General features: G+C 38.1%; 1 protein-coding gene across 10 annotated transcripts in view; it reads right to left on the reverse strand.

Moving 5' to 3' along the window:
- The window catches only part of INPP4B (inositol polyphosphate-4-phosphatase type II B), a 1,027,382-nt gene that overhangs the window by 348,764 nt on the left and 657,714 nt on the right, over positions 1-20,904 (reverse strand). For 6 of the 10 annotated variants that reach the window (XM_007496289.3, XM_007496287.3, XM_056802732.1 and 3 more), the window contains 2 exons: positions 11,857-11,907; positions 4,238-4,317 (listed from right to left, as the gene is read on the reverse strand). In XM_007496289.3, coding sequence (XP_007496351.2) covers positions 4,238-4,317; positions 11,857-11,907 — 131 coding nt within the window. Of the gene's footprint in view, positions 1-4,237; positions 4,318-11,856; positions 11,908-15,511; positions 15,675-19,320; positions 19,394-20,904 lie in introns of those variants that run through there. The other 4 variants (XM_056802735.1, XM_056802734.1, XM_007496291.3 and 1 more) reach the window with 3 other exon arrangements.

Raw genomic sequence — 20,904 nt, forward strand, 5'->3', positions numbered from 1 at the left:
TTCCTCATCTATTAAATGAAGGGAATGGACTTGATTGTCCCTGAGTTTACTTTCAACTCTAGATCTGTGTTCTTAAATATGTAGATATATTAAAAGATTTAATTGCTGGACCAATACTCTAGAAATACAGTTTTAAAAGTACAAGAGGTCCATAGTAGTTCCCTTTACAATATTCTGCCCACATTACCCAAGCCCCCCCCCCCAAATTCACAAAGAAATGACATGTCTAATGATTGAAGAAGAATGATTCTAAATAACAGCATACTGACATGATACTATTGCAATGTTTCATTGTAGCATAGACAGTTAGATGGAAAACTAAAAAGACTTGGTATGTAGTCACAGTGACAAACTTCATGTAGTTTTACTTAATACAGAGAGGCTAAGAATGAGACTAGTTGATTCTTTTTCCATGACAGTCCATAAAATAAAGAAATATATTAGATGACCATCAGTCCTGTGTGTCCCCTCAACATTTCTTCTTTGATAATGTCAGAACAAAAACAGAGTTGGGCTTGGTTTAGTTTTTAAAGATCACCTTTGTGTTTGTATTTAACTACTGGTATTTAACTACAGAGGTTCTCCAGCCTCTGACCCTCACCTGACACCCAGCTCTCACTTGTGGCTCCCAGTAGCTGCTAGCATGTGGCAGCGGCCACACCCCGGGCAACGGCTTCGACCGGCCGGCTAAACCCTGTGGGGGTAGCCATCAGGTCGACTTCGACCCCTGGTGAACTAAGGCTTTGCTCACCCAGCATATTTAGACTGTTTCGGTGGAACAGGAGGAAGAAACCAACAAGAAGGTTCAACGGCTGAGAGGGCAACACAGCAAGGCACTGTGGAGTGCTTAGGGCGTTTTGGAGCACAAAAGACAAAATGGCCATCCAATGCAGCTGAGGAAGTCTCCATGTGTAACGACTTTTCATGCCAATGGACCCAGGCTTCCAATGCCGAGAGAGTGGGACTGTCTCTGTGCATCAACTTTTCCACTTAAATCTTCATGCACAAGTATCTTTGTGCACAAAAATGCACAAAGACAATCCTCATCCTCAGTACCGAGAGACTACTACTACTGGTATTCTAAATATGAGATCTTTGTCCAACAATGATCAAGTCAATATAAAGGAAGCAAATCTCATTAATACTGGCATTTTCACTACAAATGAAACAAGAGATGTAAAGAATTCTATGCATTTATATGAAAAGATATTTCGAAGGTTCTCCCTCAGAGTTGTGACTGAAGGAATAATAGGATCAATTTCACTTTAAGATCAAGGGAAAAAGAAGTATCACTTTGCAAGATTGTGGGACACCTTTGATTGGAAATTAACAAAAGCTAATCATAAAACTAACTACACTTTAGCAAAGGACCAAAAAATACTTAATAAAGTGTTTACTAGGTAGTAGACACAGTGCTAGACTCTGTGAATACAAAGATAAAAAGGAAGTAACTCCTGCCCTCAAGGATCTTACATACAATTGAAGAGGTACACAAAGAAGTACATAAAAATAAATATGGAAGATGTCAATTACTGGGAAGATCAGGAAAGACTTCTTTAGAGGCAATATTTTACTCAAACTTTGAAGGAAACTAAAGATTTTCTGGTTTATATGCTAAAATTAAGTAAAAAAGGAAGCTTGGTTGAAATTGCATGTTGGAAGGGTGGAGGGAGGGGAGGGAGGGAAATAATGTGATTCTTGTAACCAAGGAACAATATTCTAAATTGACTAAATAAGTTAATTTAAAAAAAAAAAGGAATCTTGGTAACATAGTGGACAAGAGTGCCAAACATGTGAGTTAGGAAAACCTGAGTTCAAATCTTACTCCAGATGTTAAATAGTATAACTCTAGGTAAGTCACATGATGTTTCTTAGCCCCAGTATCTTCATCTACAAAATGAATATAATAAAGGTATCTTCTACCCAGGGCTGGTGTAAGGATCAATGACATAACAAATGTCAAGTATTCATCAGCCTTAAAAGTGTCATATAAATATTAGCTATTATTAGTTAAAATCTGATACAGAGAAGGAAGAATTCCATCATAAAACAATGAGCAACTACTAAAAGCCAACAGATCTGCCTGATTTTCTAGTCTTCTGGTATCCTTGTTGATGGCAGTGAAACAACTTTTACTCTATCTCCTCAGGACTCAATGACACCACATGACTAAGTTTAAATGACAACAATCAATAGAATCAGTTAGAAAAGTGGTACCTTACTACATAGATGAAATCTCTGCTTGAAGTAGTATCAGCTTAAAGACAAAGGAATCATTTTCTAATCTCTCAAAGAGGGAAAGATGCCAATTAGAATGAAAATTGATGAAACATTCAGGAAATGGAATATATAATGTATGATATATGTATACGTTTTATATATGTGTGCATGTGTATATATTTCTTCATGCTTATAGGTAAATATGTGGTCAAAAGAAGATGGATGGAGGTAGAATGTAGAAATAAATCCCCTAAGGACATAGTGAAAGAAAATGCCTCAAAATTTTTCCCTCCCACTCAGTTGCTTTGGATTATTTAAGAATCATATTTAACTTACTTAAAAAAAAATAACAAAGCAGAGAAGTACCTTAGTTGCATGGTTCAAATAAAATGAAAGGGGGAAGAATCCAGAAGTCTGGATGCCAGCAAAAACCTTAGTAGCTTGACTGCAAAAAATGGCTAGTTGCAAATGATTTTTAGGAAGGATGAAGTCGTTTTTCTTGTCTATATATTGTCCCTGCAGAGGCTTCAAAACAAGAGGTTTCTCACCCTCTTTCCATTTGATATATTAATTGCCATGTTTCATAAATACATAGACCAACATGGCAGTTCCCTCAGCCATATATAAAGCTTGAGGCCAAAGTTATCCTGTAGGTGATGAATAATTTGACAACACACTCAGTTTGTGCCTGAGGTCTGTCAACATGGAATTTAGGAATCCCAAACTTGTGGCCTAGTGGGATCTGATGAACCCCAATTTTCAGATTTAGCTTGTAGATTGGAGACCCCAAAGCTTGTACTTGTTCCCTGTTCCCATGGGAATCTACCCTGAAGGGAATCCCAAATTAGAAGTTTCAGACTGAGTGGGGGACCCTCAGGGAAATGAGAATCCTGGTTGGGTGAGAAAAGCATATGCTAAGGACGCTCTTTGTTTTAGGTAGTCTCCCCTATTGTATTAGAACCTTTCCCTGGAAGATCCACACTGGAGCAGGAACCATCCTTCAGTATCTATTGTAAGCAGCCCCTGCTCTTACATCCTAGCCTCTAGCTATGATTCTTTTCCCAAGCTTGATTGTATCCTGTCTGTGTAGTTTGCACACTCCCACTTTCCTTGTAGCCATAGTGATGTCAATCATATTTCCCTGCCCCTGGATTCCCCAAATGGTATAAAGGTTCCCCGAGTTATTTTGTTCCTTGGAGTCCATCCTGAGTTGGTGGCACTCCCAGGGGTCAGTGACCAGGGTGTCCAGACTCTGTGAGCAGCTCTGTTGTTGTAACCTAGTAGCACTAACCCCTTTTCCCTTGATTAAAGTGATTTTGACTATTTGATAGTTCTGCATTTTTTCTAGTTGACAGGTCAAAAGAAGTAGTTGTTGTCTTCCATTGCTAGCTTCCTTTTGCTTCATGTTCATAAAGCGACCCACCTGCACAACAACTTGGAAATCATTCCATAGATCTAAAAATCCTTGTCCTAGTGCTCAAAGTGAGCTATCATTGATTCCACCCCCCAAAACCCCGCCCCCACTACATAACAAGTTCCAATATGGCTCAGCTGAAGCATTGAGTGGTTTCATGATGATACATTTGGAAAATAAAGCTTTTCTGAATTACAAATTTAAAAAACAACATTTTAACCCCAGTTATATAGCTAATAGATAGTGCTGCCTTTAATATGGCTATTTAAATGAGGCAGATGCCCAAAAAACCTAGAAACTCTCTACTTTTAATATTCTGTCAATAAAAAAAAAAAACCAGGTCAAAATTTAAAAGGGAAACATTTCTATTCACTGGGAAATATAAACTAATGGGTTTATATCCAAGAGTAGGAACTTTTCCTTATTTGACCCATGAACTTAAATAACTGCCATGTCAACTTAACTCAGTTTTAAAGGAGAAAAGCAGAATTCTAAAAGCATTTAATCCACCAGAATGAATATTTTTAGCTCTACACACAATGGAACAAGAATCAAAGAATTTCATCATCGTGAGTGAAACATCTTAGAAACAAAAAGACCTACCTTAGGCTAAGGGTTAGCAGTTGCTCCTTAGATTTCAGCAGGTCCCCTACTTTAAAACTAGCACAGCCCAAGAAGCTCCGCTACAGAGAGACAGACAGAAAGAAATTATTAATTTTCAGATTTGTTTTTGAGCCACAATCATATAAAATTTGTCTTAGGAAGCATAAAAAACATCACTTTAGAGCCTACTGACTGACTTGATCTATTATTCTGCCAAATGCATTCATAGATCAGAGATACACTTATTGACTATACTGTTAAACTCAATTTGAGGTGGCAGGAATGTATCTTTTTCATTAGAAACAAATAGATGAACAACCTGTGGAATGGAGATCTCTAAAATGCCCAGCCTCCAGGAACTTATAATTTCTTCTATCCGTCCTCTGAGAACTAGGGAAAAGAAATGGGGAACTTGAGGTTTTTACCAATGCTTTTGTTCCCACTTGCAATGAGGATTCCTCAAAATCCAGCCAGCAGCTGCAGCAGCATCAGTGATGGCTTTGTACTCCAGATAGGAACCAATTGGTAAGTTGGAGTTATTTTTATGTGGGACTCTACAAGTTATAAATAGAAATGCTCTATCATCTCTCCCCCCCCCATTTATAGCAATGTTGTTAAGCATTCATTTCCTTTGTTATTTCTATACTAGCATGGAACAATTTCATTCCAACACAAATAAAAAGAATTCTGTTCATCTAACTGCATTTTGCACAATTGCTGTTTTGACCTGTCATAATACATGTGGACTATCTACTACTTTACTAGCTTCCACAGAATTCGCCTTATAATGTAAAGAATAAATCTGTAAATGTTGGGGTTTTTTTTCCTGAAGAAGAAGAAACCTTTCATCTTCCCTTAATATCCTGCTTACTTTGGATCCCCATATCACATTATTAAGGCATTCACTAAAAAGTCTCTCATTCCCTCATCAAGGTTAAGACATAAACAGGAAAACTCAAAACTACCACATTACTTATTTCATTAATATTTTTCAACACATTATAAGAGGTCAGTGCTGCCTATTTAACATAAGAACTCATTCTCAGCTCACTTTCTTCTCTGGATGGACATAAGTGAGGAAATGGGCTGTAGGAAACCTATTAGGATCCTTAACAGACAGGAAGGCTGTATCAACAGGAAAAAAAAATGAACAGGATGAAAAGGAATAAGCTGATACAGAAGATTTGGTTGGTGAAACATGATCACACACCAAAAAGTTGGCATGTTGAGCAAAAAGTATTGGGAATTCATAGCAGGAAATGGAGGAAAACGGGGCACTTGTACTTGAAGGAAAAATTGGATATGAATTGCTATTGAAAAAGCTATTGAAAATTGACATAAGGGAAGAAGAAGTAATAGGGAAAACTGCCTCTGAGATTATCTGATTTGACTCCATTTTACTGATCTGATGCTTCAACCTCCAAAGTAGTTTTTCCATTCTCTGTTCTCAATTTGCCTTCTCCTGGATCTACATTTACTCATGCCTCCTCTGTGCCTGGAATGGGCTTTCAGACATTTCAGATGTCACTTGCTGCATAATGACTTCCTGACCCTCTCTACCTCCAGGAGAAAGTGAGTTTTCCCTCTTCTAGTAGTTCATAGAACTCGATCTGGATGCCTCATTTTTCCTTGCATCATAATTATATGTTCACTTATTTCCCCATTTCCTTCTTCCATTAGATTGTAAGCTGCATAAGAAAGAAGTAGAAAATGTCATAAACACAGAAAGGAACAAGCCAAAATTGTTTTTTGCCTCACTACACAGCCCACTATATGGTCAATATCATCACCTGGAGCTATCACCTTTCCATAGTCATTTAGCTATCCAGGCTTTTCATTGCAAAATGGGGAAATCCAATATACTCAGAGATGATTGATGCTTTGCTGTTGTGGAGAGACATTTATTTTGGCATCCTGTCTTATCATTTGAGATTCTTATTTTGGACCCAAAAGAAAAACAACAGGTTGACTTGAACTCTAAAGAATAGAATTAGAGTCTATACTCTGTACAAAATGGGAAAAGTCAGTCTGTCTCTTGAAGATATGGATGGTTGAGGAACAGCTGAAGGGCATCTATAAAAGTTGTCACAGGAATGCAGGCAATAGATAGGTCAGTCTGGAATGTGGTAATGAGAGACTCCCAATGTGGGTGTTTCCAAACAGCAACAGTGCGCCAACATATTCTAAAGGCAGCTTTGCAGACAGTAACAGACACTGACGGGGCAAGTTGTACCCAGGTGATGAGAAATATATACCCTATGCAAGACTGAGAACAAAAATCTTTCTTTCAACTAGAGTCATTTCTTGGAGGGGGGTAAACCATGAGGAAAAACAGAAATCTTCACACTAACAAAGCATCATTATCTAAAATTAATGCTGTAAATGCTACTAGGGTATTTTGTAGTAGAACTCTTTCAAAACAGAGGAGGCATTTTGGGGACATTACTATGATAACATATAAGGAATTGGAGTTCATTTCATTCAGATTGAGAACATAAGATCTTCGTATCTGTGGACATAGTTTTAACAAGACCATGAACTTTTGTTTTTTAATATTTTGATAGATGCATTTCGGAGCAGCTAAGTTCTGCAGTAAATGGAGCACTAAGAATGGAGTCAGGAAGATCTGAGTTCAAATTTGGTCTCAGATATTTCCTAATTGTGTGACCTTGGGCAAGTCATTTAACCTTGTTTGCTTCAGTTTCCTCATCTGTTAAATGAGCTAGAGAAAGAAATGGGAATTGACTCCAGCATTTTTGCCAAGAAAACCCCAAAATAGGGTCATGAAGAATAAGAGAAGTCTGACAACAAAAAGTTGTATTTTTAATATAATTGGTTTCCTCTGGAATCCATATATATTTTAGCTCATATATTTTCTGATGAATTCCTATACTTCCCACGATTGCCTAAGCAATTCATGACACACAAAACATATCAAGAATTACTGACCTAATCCAACAACTTCATTGTCCAGATGAAGAAATTGAGGACTTTTAATATATAATGATTTGACTGATATTGCAATGTAATACGTGGCAGGCTTAGATTTTGAAGCTAGGTCTTTCTACTTTATTAGGTCATCTCTAAAGTATTATTCTGCAAATTAAAATGATTAGAAATCTTTGGTTTGATTAGTTCTTCAAAACATATAATGCATTTTCATCTATTATATGTCAACCAATTCTCATAGTATCCATGATAAAGACAGGTCATTTATTATAGGAATCATTGCTGAAATCCAGACAGAATGTGAGTTCAAATCACAGTTTATTTATTTCACATGTAACTTCAGATAAGTGACTTCATTCCTAAGAAGTCACCCCTGTGAAAGTGAAATGGAGCCAGTGATCTCTAAGGTACCCTACTATTCTGAGCTTTGTTCTTCTAAATATGTGTTCTTTTCATTATACCAGACATAGCAAATCCAGCCTCTTTTTCTTTCTTTCTTTCTCCAAGAAACTTTTCTTAGCTTCACTTTCTTCATCTATTTAATGGGGAGAGAGGAAGGTAATGACAAATGGTTCATCTCTCCAGGGGACCTTCCCATTCTGAATATTAAGATTCTCCAAACCTATGATTCTATTTTAACTCAACTTAGTTCATGAGAGAAATCCAGCAAAGAACCAAGTGAAGATATATTTCAATGGCACATGGCATGTTCCTTTTCTTCACATTGCCTGTATGTCTGCTGCACACACTCTGACCCTGCCTTTCCAGGGCTCTCATAATTATCATCTGCCTTTCAGGACATTCTAACAGATGAGCATTAAATTGCCTGATGCCCAAATTCAATCACTCACCTGCCTGGAGAGTAATATCAAGTCTGGGGGAGGGAGAGAGGGACAGCTGTCTCATACCATGACCTCTCTCTGTGAGAATTGTGCAGATAAACAGTTTATCCTGCAGGCCCCATGAAGTGGTTCTGTTAAAGTATGAAATACTCAGGTGGCTCACTAAGACTGAACTCAACTACGAGTCATCTTTCATGCACAGTCAGGGATGTGATCATTCCCTTGCTGAGTCCAGTTCTTAAATTAGGAAACTTAGAATCTAGCCACAAGGTTCATAGAATTAAAAAAATTTCAAACCAGAAGTCTCCCTCCAGATTCCAAACTCCTGATTTTATAGGGGAAGAAGATAAGGTCAAAAAATTCAAGTTCAGGTACCAATCGGTACACAAAACCTTTTATGATTGGCCCCACCATTAATGTTTTCATCTCTTCATGAAATTAGTTTTTATCACTTTGTATTCATTCAATTTTGTGGCTGTTGCTCCCTTCAATAAAATGTCAGTTCTGGAAGCAGTTTTTGGAGCACAGTGGATAGAGAGCCAGGTCTGGAGATGGGAAGTCTTGGGTTCAAATCTAGCCTCAAATACTTCCTGGTTATGGAACCCTGGGAAAGTCACTTAACTCTGTTGCCTTGTCCTTGCCCTTCTGGCTTAGAAAGTTGTTACTAGGACAAAAAGTGAGGGTTTTAAAAAAGAATCATGTAAGCTCCCCGAGGGCATTTTTACCTGTTTAAAAAAGTTCTCTTTACCTCCTACAGTCCTTCTACATAGAGGAAACTTAATAAACATATTAAATTGCATTGAATTGCTTGAGGTCTTATAGGTAGTTAAGTAGATATTCTAACCTGATATGTCTAAGAATATGCTTTTCCTACCACATCATATAGCATTTTATATTATACAATTCAATTATACAATTGACCTTTTATCTATTTTGTCATTATTTTAGCCTCACAAGATTCCCTAAAATTTGCATTGGCCCTGCCTAAATCTACTATTTTCCCACCATGTCTCCAAGCCAACTTTACCTCCTGCTGATTCAACAAAAGAAAAGGATTTGGAGAGGGTATAGGGAATTCCCAGCTAGGAAAATTCTCTACCAATGAAGTCTGGAAACTTCTCTGAAATTTATAATCTGAGAAAATTGCCCACAGGATTTGCCCAGACTCATACAAGAAAGATTAGAAGCAAGATTCAGAATATCGGAATATAACCTAAACTTGTGTTAATTCTTTGTACAAAGAGACTCCACAAAAACTAAAGAGACCAGTAGGTTAAAAACCTAGAAATCATTTGCTCAGTACTCAGTTATCCAGAACTCAGATGATAACCAGAAAATAAGTAAAAACAAGGGTGGACTGGCAAAGTCAACCTGAGCAAAAAAAAGAAGATGTCAAAATGGCCATGCATAAAATGTTAAGTGCTTTAGAGATAGCCCCTCATGTTTATTTACTATTGGTGTAGTTACTACATGCCTAGCCAGCAGGGTAATCAGATTGCCCAGAAGTCTAAACAGGTTACACGGGAATGTTAAAGTAGTCACTTTTTTTGAACCTTACCTTTTGTCTTAGAATCAATATTAAATATTAATTCCAAGGCAGAATAGTGGTAAAGACTAGGCAAGGGCTAGGGAATAAGTAGGTTATTTGCCCAAAGTCACAAAGGGAGGCTAGATTTGAACCCATGATCTCCCATCTGCAGGTCTGGCTCTCTATCCACAGAGCACAATAATTGCTCCTAACATAGGTACTCTTGACAGACAGAAACAGAATGACTATGAGGAAGAAGTCCAGAAATGAAATTAGGCAAACTCAGGAACTCAAAGAACATAGTCCTCTGATATTATCATATGGAAAATATCTCAATATATCTGAATAGATCTTGTGGGAATCAGACTTTTACAGCAAAGAATTAGAATTAATGTTCAAGAAAATCCCATTATAGCTATTAGAATCAGAGTTTTAGAGTTTCAAGGGATCACAGAAGACATCTCATGTTACCCAATTTGGTAAATTTCCAATAGAAATGTCTTCAACAACATTCCAAAGAATTACTGTAGAACCTCCAACGATAGGGATCCCTGTACTCTCCAACATAACCCATTCTGTTTTAGGACAAATCTAATCATTTAGAAGTTTGCATTTACAAAGAGCTGAAATCTACCCCTTTATGCACCTACCCATTTTTTCTAGTTCTTCCCTTCTGGGTCACACAGAAAAATATTCTTCCTTCACCTGAAGACAAGTATCATGGCTTCATCCTTCAAGTCTTCTCTAGACTAAACTTTCCTAGTTCCTACAACCAGTCCTTGTACAGCATGGTCTTCAGGTCCCCTCTCTTGTCACTGTCATAAGGGCTTCTCTGGACAGAGTAAAGTTTGGCAATATTTCTTCTAATATGTCATCTAGGACATCCAGATATGGTCTGACCAGAGGACAGTGTAAGATTATCACTTTCCTCATTTTGGATTTCTACTGAAAGAAAGAAATAGCCTATATATTTGTTGTTGTTATTGCCAGGCCATACTACTGATTCATAGTGAGCTTGTGGTCCAAGACAGCATTGCTACATACTAGAGATAACAGAAAAAAAAAAAGCCTTCAAAGAGTTTTTGTTTTGTTTTTTTTCTGGGAGGGTAGCATCTTTTCTCATGGACAGGGGAGTAACTGAAGCTGGATGTAAACTGAGGGAAAGGATCCAGCATTCTTAGGAAGTAAGCAATTCCCAGGGACTTCTCTGTTGTCACTATGGGCTGACTTCTACATTTTCATGGGTCCTGAGGATATATATATGTAAAAATATGCATAATAAATGGATATATGTATACCAAATATATACAGAGAAATTAGTGATGGAGGGGAAAGCACTAATGATTCAGGCAGAAGTGGGTCAAAAAAGGCATTATGGAAGAAATGCCACCCAAATTGAACCTGGAAGGAAGCTAGGGTTTCTATATGAGGTAGAAATGGAGAGGGAGAGTATCCCAATTTTCAACTACAGGGTATGCAAAGCAGAGAGGTGGCAGATGTCAAAAAGCAAACAGAAGAATGGAGGTAGAAGGGAGAGTGTATCATCAGGAGTAAAATACAGCCAGCCTCAAAGACAGGTTGGAGCCAGCTTGTGAAAGGCTTTCAGGAATGTAGGAAGGGCATTTGAAGCATTGTATTAGCAAGGATTCTAGATTCAGGAAAGAACAAGGGATGTATGTTCAAGTGGAAGAAAAGATCATTTTGGATGGAATACAATGTATGTAGGGAAGGGAAAGAAGATATGTGTATGGTAAACTGAGGCAGGAATGGAATCTGATTTCAGGGGAAGCCTCTCTTTAAATCATGTTTTTGAGGTTATGATTTTACTCCCCAGACCAGAAACTCCTTTTCCTTGGCAATACAGTATATTCCTTAGCTCTGATGCAGTAGGAGCATGCCAGGGGGTGAGGCCAAAGATGTCCATCTCCCAACTCTCCACACCAGTGATTAAGCAGCAGGCAGAGGAAATGATCAGAGTCACCCCAGTTCACATCTGCAATCTCACCAGACCCCGACTGTTGCAGGGAATCTGGCCTAGGAAACAGGAGTGGGTTGCCTGCAGGGTAATTTATGGGGCTACTCCTGGCCAGCTGGACCAGCTTCTGTGAGCACTCACTTGGAGATGGATTTCCAAGAGACAAGACATGAATTCAGCATAATTCAGGAATCACTGTGCCAGCTCCCACCCTGTTAATTGAACTCTATCACATTTGTCAGCCCCTAGGGCGTAGAGCCAGAGAAGATGGGAACAATTAGGTTGGAACTGTCTGTGTGCCCTGGGAGGGCTAGGAAATACTTACACCAACATCTGACCGTGGTTCCTTGTTCTCAGGCAAGACACTGGTGCGGACCTAGGGGGTAAGAACAAACACACCCTTATTTTCTATGTGGCTTTGAAAAAGAAAGAACAGGTGCTGTTTTTCAACTGTCTTCATCTGGTGTCAGTTCAGCCTCTCTGTTTAATCATTAATGAGTCCACCTTGGTGTGTGCTCATTCTCCAGACCTATGAAGTTCCCTCTTCAGGGCTCCTCTATGTTCCTCATTCTTTCTCCTCTATAACAGGCACGCCTCCCCCATCTTAGGGTTCTGAGAAACTGACATCTGTGTTGGGAAACACCTCCCAGATTTAAAGAGCAAGGATCATTTAGGTCCATAGAAAAGAGATGGGGGTCCATGGGAAAGAGTAGCAAATATATGTGTGTGTGCTGTCTTCCAGATGAATACAAAAGCCCCACATAGCTTCTCTATACCCCATTCTTTCATGAACATTATAAACCATAGCTTCCATTGGTTCATTTAGAGCCTGGATAGAAAGAAATTTTCTTTATTAAGCATCTATGCATCAATGCTCGGGATACAAAGACAAAAATGAATATATGTGTGTATGTGTGTGTGTATCCCTATATGAAGGGAATATATTTTCCTATTATATATATAATACATACATATTATATATAGGATATATATTGTTGGAGCTGTAACACTAATGATTGGGGAAATGAAGGTAGGTCTCCTAAAGGAGATGGCACTTTCACTGAGCCTTGAAGAGAGGTTGAGGATTCCAAGAGACAGAGGTGAAGAGGGAGAACATTCCAGGATCAGGGGATGAGGTTTCATTTACAAAGGCAGGGTGGTAGCAGATGGAAAGGAGTGCATAGGGAACAAGAAATAGGCTAATTTATACTGAACTGTAGATGTATTAGGCAAGGGTATGGATAATTAGCCTGAACATAGCTTGGCTACAGACTAGAAATGACTAGAGGCTGGAAAAGAGAAATTTAATCATAGAAACAACTGACTATCATGGAGGAATCTAGTACATTACACATTTTTTAAAACCTTTGCCTTCCATCTTAGAATCAATACAGTCTATTGGTTCCAAGGTAGAAGAGCAGTAAGGGCTAGGAATGGGGGTTAAATGACTTGTCTAAGGTCACACAGCTAGGAAATTTCTTAGGTCAGATTTGGACCCAGGACCTCCCATTTCTATCCATGGCTCTCAATCCAGTGTCACCTAGTTGCCCCAAAACATAGGTATTCTTTAGAAATTAAAATTTGTCAGATATGTAGAATCAGTTAGTCAATAAACATTTTTAAGTACCTACTAATTGTAGATCATTGCACTTAGTTCTAGGGTTACAAAAAGAGGCAAAAGACAGTCTTTGCCCTCAAAGAGCTTACAATCTGATGAGAGAGACAGCATGCAAACAAATGTGTGCGAAGGATAAACAGAAAAGAAGCATAGGAAAGGTACTAGAAATAAAGAGGATAAATGAGAAAGGGTCCCTCTGGATAGTAGGATTTTAGTTGGCATATGAAGGAAGAGAGAAGGCAGAGATGAGGAAGGAAGACATTCTAGACATGGAATGCAGCCAGAGAAAATGCCTGGAGCGAAGAGGAGTGTTTTATTGAAGATAAAGGAAAAAGAATATATCAGTGAGGAGAAAAATGTATGAAATCTGGAAAACTTGAGGGATGGGGTGGTGGACATGGGCCTAGGTTAAAGAGGACTTTGTATTTGATCCTACAGTTGATTAGGGAGCCATTGTAGTTTATTAAAGAAGGGAGTAGCATGATGTGACCATCCCTTTGGTGGCAGAATAGAAGATGAATTGGAATAGGGAGAGATTAATGGCAGGTAGACCCATCAGAGATTATTACAACCCCAAATATGAGGTAGAAAGGGCAGATACCAAAGTGGTGGCAAGATCAGAGGAGAAAAAGGATAAAGTGGAGATTGGAAAATTTGGAGGAAGATCAATTAGGATATTATTGTTATGTAAGAGGTTATGAGAGCCTGGTGATGACTATGTGTAAAGAGATAAAGGAATAGAGTTGGAGCTAAAGAAAAATAATCTCACAATTATGACATGAAGGAATAATATAATGCCTAATCTACACAGAAAAAAGTACTATATAATTGAAAGGGGAGAATGAGTTGGTTAGTATGTGCTTTCCCAATAACATACACTATCTCCTGATAATAAGCTCTCTACCTATAGAAAGAACTAAAGTTCTAAGTAGGAAGAAATTATGATGCTTCTTAATACAATAAAGATCTTCCCAAAATGAACAACTCGGACATTAATGCTAGTCTACTTTGAAATGGTAAGAGTATAGGAACCAAGACAAGGTAAAATATCTAGGGCAAAGATTAATGTGCAAAGAAATAACAGAAAAAATATATATAGCCATGCCTGTGCATATAGTAAAGCATGCCATCCTGTGTACCTTATGTGATTTGGATCTTGGATGGACAGAAAGAACCTTTCTCATATTTTACATAATTTGGTCGTCTAGCAACACATTTCAATTACTCATCAATGTTTATTAAGTTCTTACTGTGTGCAAGGCACTGAAATAATAATTGATATTTACATGTGATTTTAAAATTTAAAGAATGCTTTGAATGCATAATCTTCTTTGAACATCATGACACCATGAAGTAAGATGGCAGAATCAGAGACAGGAAGGGAACTCAATAAAAACTAATCTGAATTCTGTGTTTTATAGATAAAGAAATGGAGGTCCTGGAGAGGTAATGGAATTTGCCAGTCATTTAAGGTTAAAAGAATGATTTAGATATAAGTCCAGAGTAAAGGTTCTTTCCACTATACCACACTATCCTTAGTGGATGTATTAGCCTCATTTCTAAGAAATGGCCACACAGGTAGCCAGGTCTTCCTGACTTCAAAATCTAGCTCTCTATCCACCAAATTACACTGTTTTCATATATAATTCTCCTGAAATCTTATTCATATTTTGAGGACATGCTACTGAAAACATTCTTCATCCCAAGTAGAAGGCTATGAATGAAATCTAATGCAATTGCTTGTTCAGAGCTCTCATATAGGTCTCAGGATCTTGAACCAGAAGGGACCTTAAAGATAATCTAATCCAAAGCTTTTACAGATGAAAAACAGAGATTGACAAAGGCCACACAGATAAGTAATTAGCAGACCAAAACTAAGCCACTCCTTATCAAAGTATATGAAGTTTGGCTAAGGGACTACAGATTATTACAATAGTGAAAAGAGACTTAAAGGGCATATATAACTGCTTTCAAATATTTAAAGGGTCTTCATTTGGAAGATAGATTATTCTTGTTCTCTTTGGCCCACTAAGACCAATCTAAAGCAATTGATGGGGCTTGCAGAGATATTTCAATTTAATATAAGAAAAAATATACATTACAACCATCAGAGTCATTTAAAACTTAAATGAACCTAAAATGTGTTTCTTACTTTATGTGTTCTGACCAAGTCAAGGAAGAAATTAGTGGAGGAATTTTTGAGATATTTTCCAACTTTGCATTTTTTTTATTCTGTGACTATGAGGAAGATATAGATGGATATGCCCTCTTATCTCCACTTCATGGACATTCAGCCCTGACCTATTTACAAGCTAACATATTGTCCTACAAAGACTACAAAGAGTGCATTGTATATTATTACATCATCATCTAGTCCTGACTATCTTCTGGATCCTTTAAAATTGTTCCTTCTTTAGTCCTCCATCTTCTAAAATGCATTTTGTTCCACTCATTTCTGCATCAAGTTGCTGCAGAATCTGGAAGAAGAATATTAAATAGAAGAACTTCAGTTGAATTTTCCAGACCTAAAATCATGAAAATAGAGAAGAAAGAAGAGGAAAAAAAGAAGAGAGAGGGTATGTAAGAAGAACAAAAAATATCAGAGGCATCATGGGATCATAAAGCTAAAGGTTAAAGGGACCTTAAAGGCCACTTAATATGGCTACTTCATTTTACAGGAGGATACTGAAGTCCTTGGGCAGCTGGGTGGCACAGTGGATATACTGGGCCCAAAAGGAAAGAGGGAGAATAGGGGTAACAGGAAGGAAAGAAATTTTATCCTGAGTCTGACATTCCAACTATTCCCAACCTGCCATGGCAGTGTCTATCATATACACCTGGAATACTTTCTCTATTATTATTCTGAGCTTTTTTCAAGACTAGGCTTCAAACCAAAACAACTCCTGCCTCTCACCCGCCCTTATCCTTGTTTATAGTACCCACCTTAGATTTCATTCTACTCAATTATCTATGCCTACAGTCTGTCTCCAATAAAATATAAAGTATCTTAAGATAGGAAATATTTCATTGTTGTCTTTATATTCCTTGTTGTTTGGGCCAATGACATTAAGAGATGATGACTTGCTTCACAATTTAAGTGAAGCAGAGTTGAACCAAGTTGTCAGCTTACTTTCTCTTCCAATCATCAAAGTCCAGTGGCAAGTAAACAATCAAGACAACTGGTGAAGTCCTGGGATGCAGTGGATTGCCTTAGCACCTTTGATATCTGACCAAGCTTTTAGTGTTACACAGCACCTGATTCTGCTGTGTTAATGGCTGTTGGAATAAATTGTTCTCATCTGCCCATTCCACCAGGGAAAGATTTCACATGCTTGGGGTAGACACCCTCCCCCAATCCAGTAACAGACCTGTCAGTTACCCTCAAGTAGTCTAGCCTGTCTACTGAGACTGTTTTACCTGGGTATAGCCCACACACATGCTACAGCTTCTCAGAGCCCCAGGTGAGATTTCGGTGACAGGTGGACACCAAAGTGGGATGAGGATGAGCAGTCCTGAAAAGGACTTGTATTCCTAACACCTAGCACAGTTCCTTGTACACAGTAGGCACTGAATCACTGATTTTTGAATAAATTTGAACTCAACTTATGTTGAGCCTTTCTTTATCTGCTAACTGGCAGTGAAATTGGCACTAGGTAGAGGCAGGATTGAACAAATTTAATGGGGAAATCTGTACATCTACAAGAAATGCAGCCTTGACTTTGAATGTGCAATCCTTTCCAGGGTTGTTGTTGCCCCTGTCATATGTCTAAATTGCATTACAAAGAGGTGACCTGTGTCTATGAACCATGAAGGGGCTGGTGAGCTACTGATTGATAGGATAATTCATAATTTATGTAAATGAAAAACATCCCATCCTGGAGCCCAACCACCATCTTAACACACAAACCACAATCATAACCTTGTACTTATTCTCAATTGGCCATTGCTAAAAATCCTTCACAATGTAAAATGTTTAAGTTTCAGGAAGCACTTCTCTCATAAAAATCTTGTAAGGTAGGTAGTTCATGTATTTCTGAGGAAACTGATTCTCTCAGTTTTTCTTCTCCTGATGAAAGATCAGAGCAAACTATTTCCTCTGAGTGGGGCGTAGAAAGCAGGAAAGGGAACACTCTCATAATTCCACTGTAGCTGATAAGAGTTCTTCAGTCATATGTGCAGAGATGTTAAAAGGCACCCAAGTAAGGTCTGAAACCAGGATACAGTTGACCAGAGAGAACGGTGTTCATGCCAACATATGGCAGTAGGTTTTGCCTAGGACTTGCAGGAAGAGCTTTTCAGAAGACAAAACCTTTACAATGGGTGGAGAAGTGTTGAGAGCAGGCAATAAAACAGGACAAATGGAGAGTCACTCACCCAACCCCTCTAAAGGATGGGAAGAAAGAACAACTGAAAGAAAATGCACACATGGTATGGGACAGAGCCTCACTAAGACAAACTGAAAGCTTTTGCTTTCCCCTTTCCTCTATGCAGACTCATCTATGCTGCATAAAATAGTTGCCTGACAATTCATGCAAGGAGGGACCTTTACAAGTATTAGTTGGTTCCCTTGGGGCATAATGACAGGTAGAGATGCCTCCTCTTCTAAAGGAAAATAAGGAGAGAAAGAGAGATATGTCAGTATATCAGTGGGAATTGAGGACAGAGACAAAGGAAGGTACTGCACATTTTAATGTCTCTCTGAGGCTCTCCCATTGCACTAATGTAAGAGGAGGAACTCAGAAGAATGGAGCTTGATTGTAGCAGCATTTCTGATAGAATAATCTGCAGAGGAGGGGGGGGGGGACGAGGGACGGGTAGGATGATTGCAAATAATAGGCTGTGGGCAGCAGTGTCACCATGGTTTGAGAGATTAGAAGAAATAAAAGTTATTAATGGGGAAATGAAATGTTACCTTAAGATTCTCTCTAGGGCAATGCCAATACAGCCCCCCCCCCAATTCACACACACATACACACACACACACACACACACACACACACACACAGGACACATAAATTGGAAAATTTACCAGGGTAAAGAACTTGAGAACTTTTCCTACTAAAGACTAGGTCAACTTCTTTGCCTTTCCAATCCTACTGACCTTTGGGTTCCCCATGCGTGCATGTGTGTATGTGTGTGAGTGTGTGTGTGAGAAAAAGTTCAATTTCTGTTAGAGATAAAAGCCCAAGTGTCCACCCAGATTTAACCAGCATGACTTCACACTATAGGATGCAAAAATGGGGTGTGAGACAAGAGAACGGGAGAAGGGCCCCAAGCTGTCTCCATCATCTATAATTTACAGGTGAGTTGATTTGCTTCAGTTTGGGGTTTTCTGTGCTGGAAATTTCTCAATATCAAATAATCATAATGTTGACAATAGTGGTGATGGTAGTGGTGGTGATGATATTGATACAAAACCCAGAAGAGGAGAAGAAGGAAAAGGAGAAGTTCATATACTCCAGGACATGCATCCTCATGGTCAGTGATCTCTTCATTAACAAAGTCACGGATAAATTCATAGTCATGTAATTGTCTTAGTCAAGTCACTTTCCATCCCTAGGTCTCAATTCCTTTATCTATAAAGCAGGTTCAACTAGCACAGTCCCTTGGACATAGGAGGTATCGAATACATGGTTATTGAGTTAAGTGAAGAGATCAGCAGGGTTATCCCAAAGACTATAAAAAGTTTCTATACTCATTAGCAGCAGTCTCTAATATTCACTTAGTAAGAATACATGTCATCATTTTCCAGGTAAAGTGGATTAAAGCAATAGGAATAATTCAAAGCTGTAGAATTTCCAGGAACTAATTCTCATTATATTTTAAGGTATGCTTAAAAATGAAATAAGGAAATTTTGAAAAGTGTTTGAGCTTGGGATCAAAACATTTACTAGCTGTTTGATCCTAAGTAAGTCATTTAACCTCTGTCTGCCTCAACTTCCTAAACTGTAAAATAGGGATTGTAGACTCTATTTTGGGATTCTTGTAAGGACTGAGTGAGATAAATTTGTAAAAGTGCTTACTTAACAGTGCCTGGCACAGACTAGTCACACAGTGAGATTGTTCCCTCCCTCAAAGCAAATAGGCCAGCCCAAAAAGCATTCCTTATTTTCAATGGGAAAAAAGAGCTGATACTTTTTTTGAGTCCAATGTAGTGGCAAGAGAACTAACCTGGATCAGGAGATCTGGTTCTTGGTTCTGGTAAGCTCCTCCCCTGTAAAAATGGGACTAATAATGCATGTCCTACCTACCTCATAGGGTCATTATGAGGAAAGAGGAGGGAGGAGGAGAATTGAGAAGCAGGATGGTATAGTGGATAGGGGACCAGCCTTGGAAATAGCATGACCTCAGTTCAAATCTCTTAACACATACTAGTTATATGAGCAGGAGCAATTCATGTAACTTTTTAGATCGTAGGGAAGCTCTCTAAAGAGATAAATTATAGCTGTGCTGATTATCTACCTCAGTTAGGAATTTTCCTTATTGGAAGTTCTCCACACACACAAAAAATCTAGGAGTAGGAAAAGTAAGAAGATGAAGAGGAGATCAATGGGGAAGAAGGAGCATGAAGAGAAGAAAGCATGTGGAAAAGGAGGAAGAGGAAAAGAAAACTGACTTTTCAATTTCCACTTTCAAATGTACAATGGTTTTTTATATCCTTTGTTTTCTTTGAACCTCATAACAGATGGATAGATAAAGTACTAATTTCCCAATTTTCTACTTGAGGAAACTGAGACTCAAAAGGTATATGCTTTGTCCCTTGTCATACAAATAGCTGTTGTCAAAGGCAAGATTGGAACCCAAGTCTTCCCAAATCCTAGTCCAGTCCATGCTCTATCTATCCACTGGGCCATGAAAGCTATCATTTTTATTGCCATTTTCAATTCCCTGCATAAGATTATTATAGCAATTGAAAACCATTTACTTCTCATATAGTTCAATTCAAATTTCATGTACACTTCATGAACAGTTTGCCTCTTCTCCCAAATGCATCATTATTCAGAAAATGAAGCCATTATTGTAGATCTTTTTAACCTTGAAGTTTAGAGATGGACGGAAAATGCTCAAAATTCACTTTCCACCTTTTAAAAATCGGGACTTTCAATAGAACTAAACATAAATGTATAATACCTGACTGACTTAGAAGTGATCATTAGGGGCAATATAAAGTGATATTTACTAATCTGAGTAGTAAAGCTCACATGGAGAGAATTCACTGAGTTAACCCTACTTCTCAGCTTTCCCATCATATTCATGTCTGTGACCCAGACGGGTGTATATGCCAGAGAGAGCAGAGTTTACTGCATAAAGTACTGGATTGGGAGTCAGGACGACCTTTGTTACCTACTACAGCTAGGTCATGCTTGAATAATGTCAATTTGATTCAGTATGAATTTGAAAATATCAGGGATCATTTAATGAACCCAAATTCAATGTATGTGTCAGGTGGGGTTTTAATACATTGATACATAGTAAGTGTATACTTGCCTTTTATTATATGTGTTTGTGATGGGTTACTGTGTATCATATTATCATCAGCTGTACTCACTTTTCAACAAAATGAACAAAAGGAAAAAAAGATGTACATAATGCCAGTGCAAAAAAAAATGTGAGGCACGTAATTAAATGTCATAAAGCTAGTCAGAGTATAAAACAGGATGCCTGAATCTATGATATGGAATGTCATAAAATGCACAGATAAAATAAAAGAAATGGGAAAAGATGTACCAACTTTTTGTGGATTCCAAATGATAA

The sequence above is a fragment of the Monodelphis domestica genome, chromosome 6 (genome assembly GCF_027887165.1).
Source record: "Monodelphis domestica isolate mMonDom1 chromosome 6, mMonDom1.pri, whole genome shotgun sequence".
NCBI classification, from domain to species: domain Eukaryota; kingdom Metazoa; phylum Chordata; class Mammalia; order Didelphimorphia; family Didelphidae; genus Monodelphis; species Monodelphis domestica.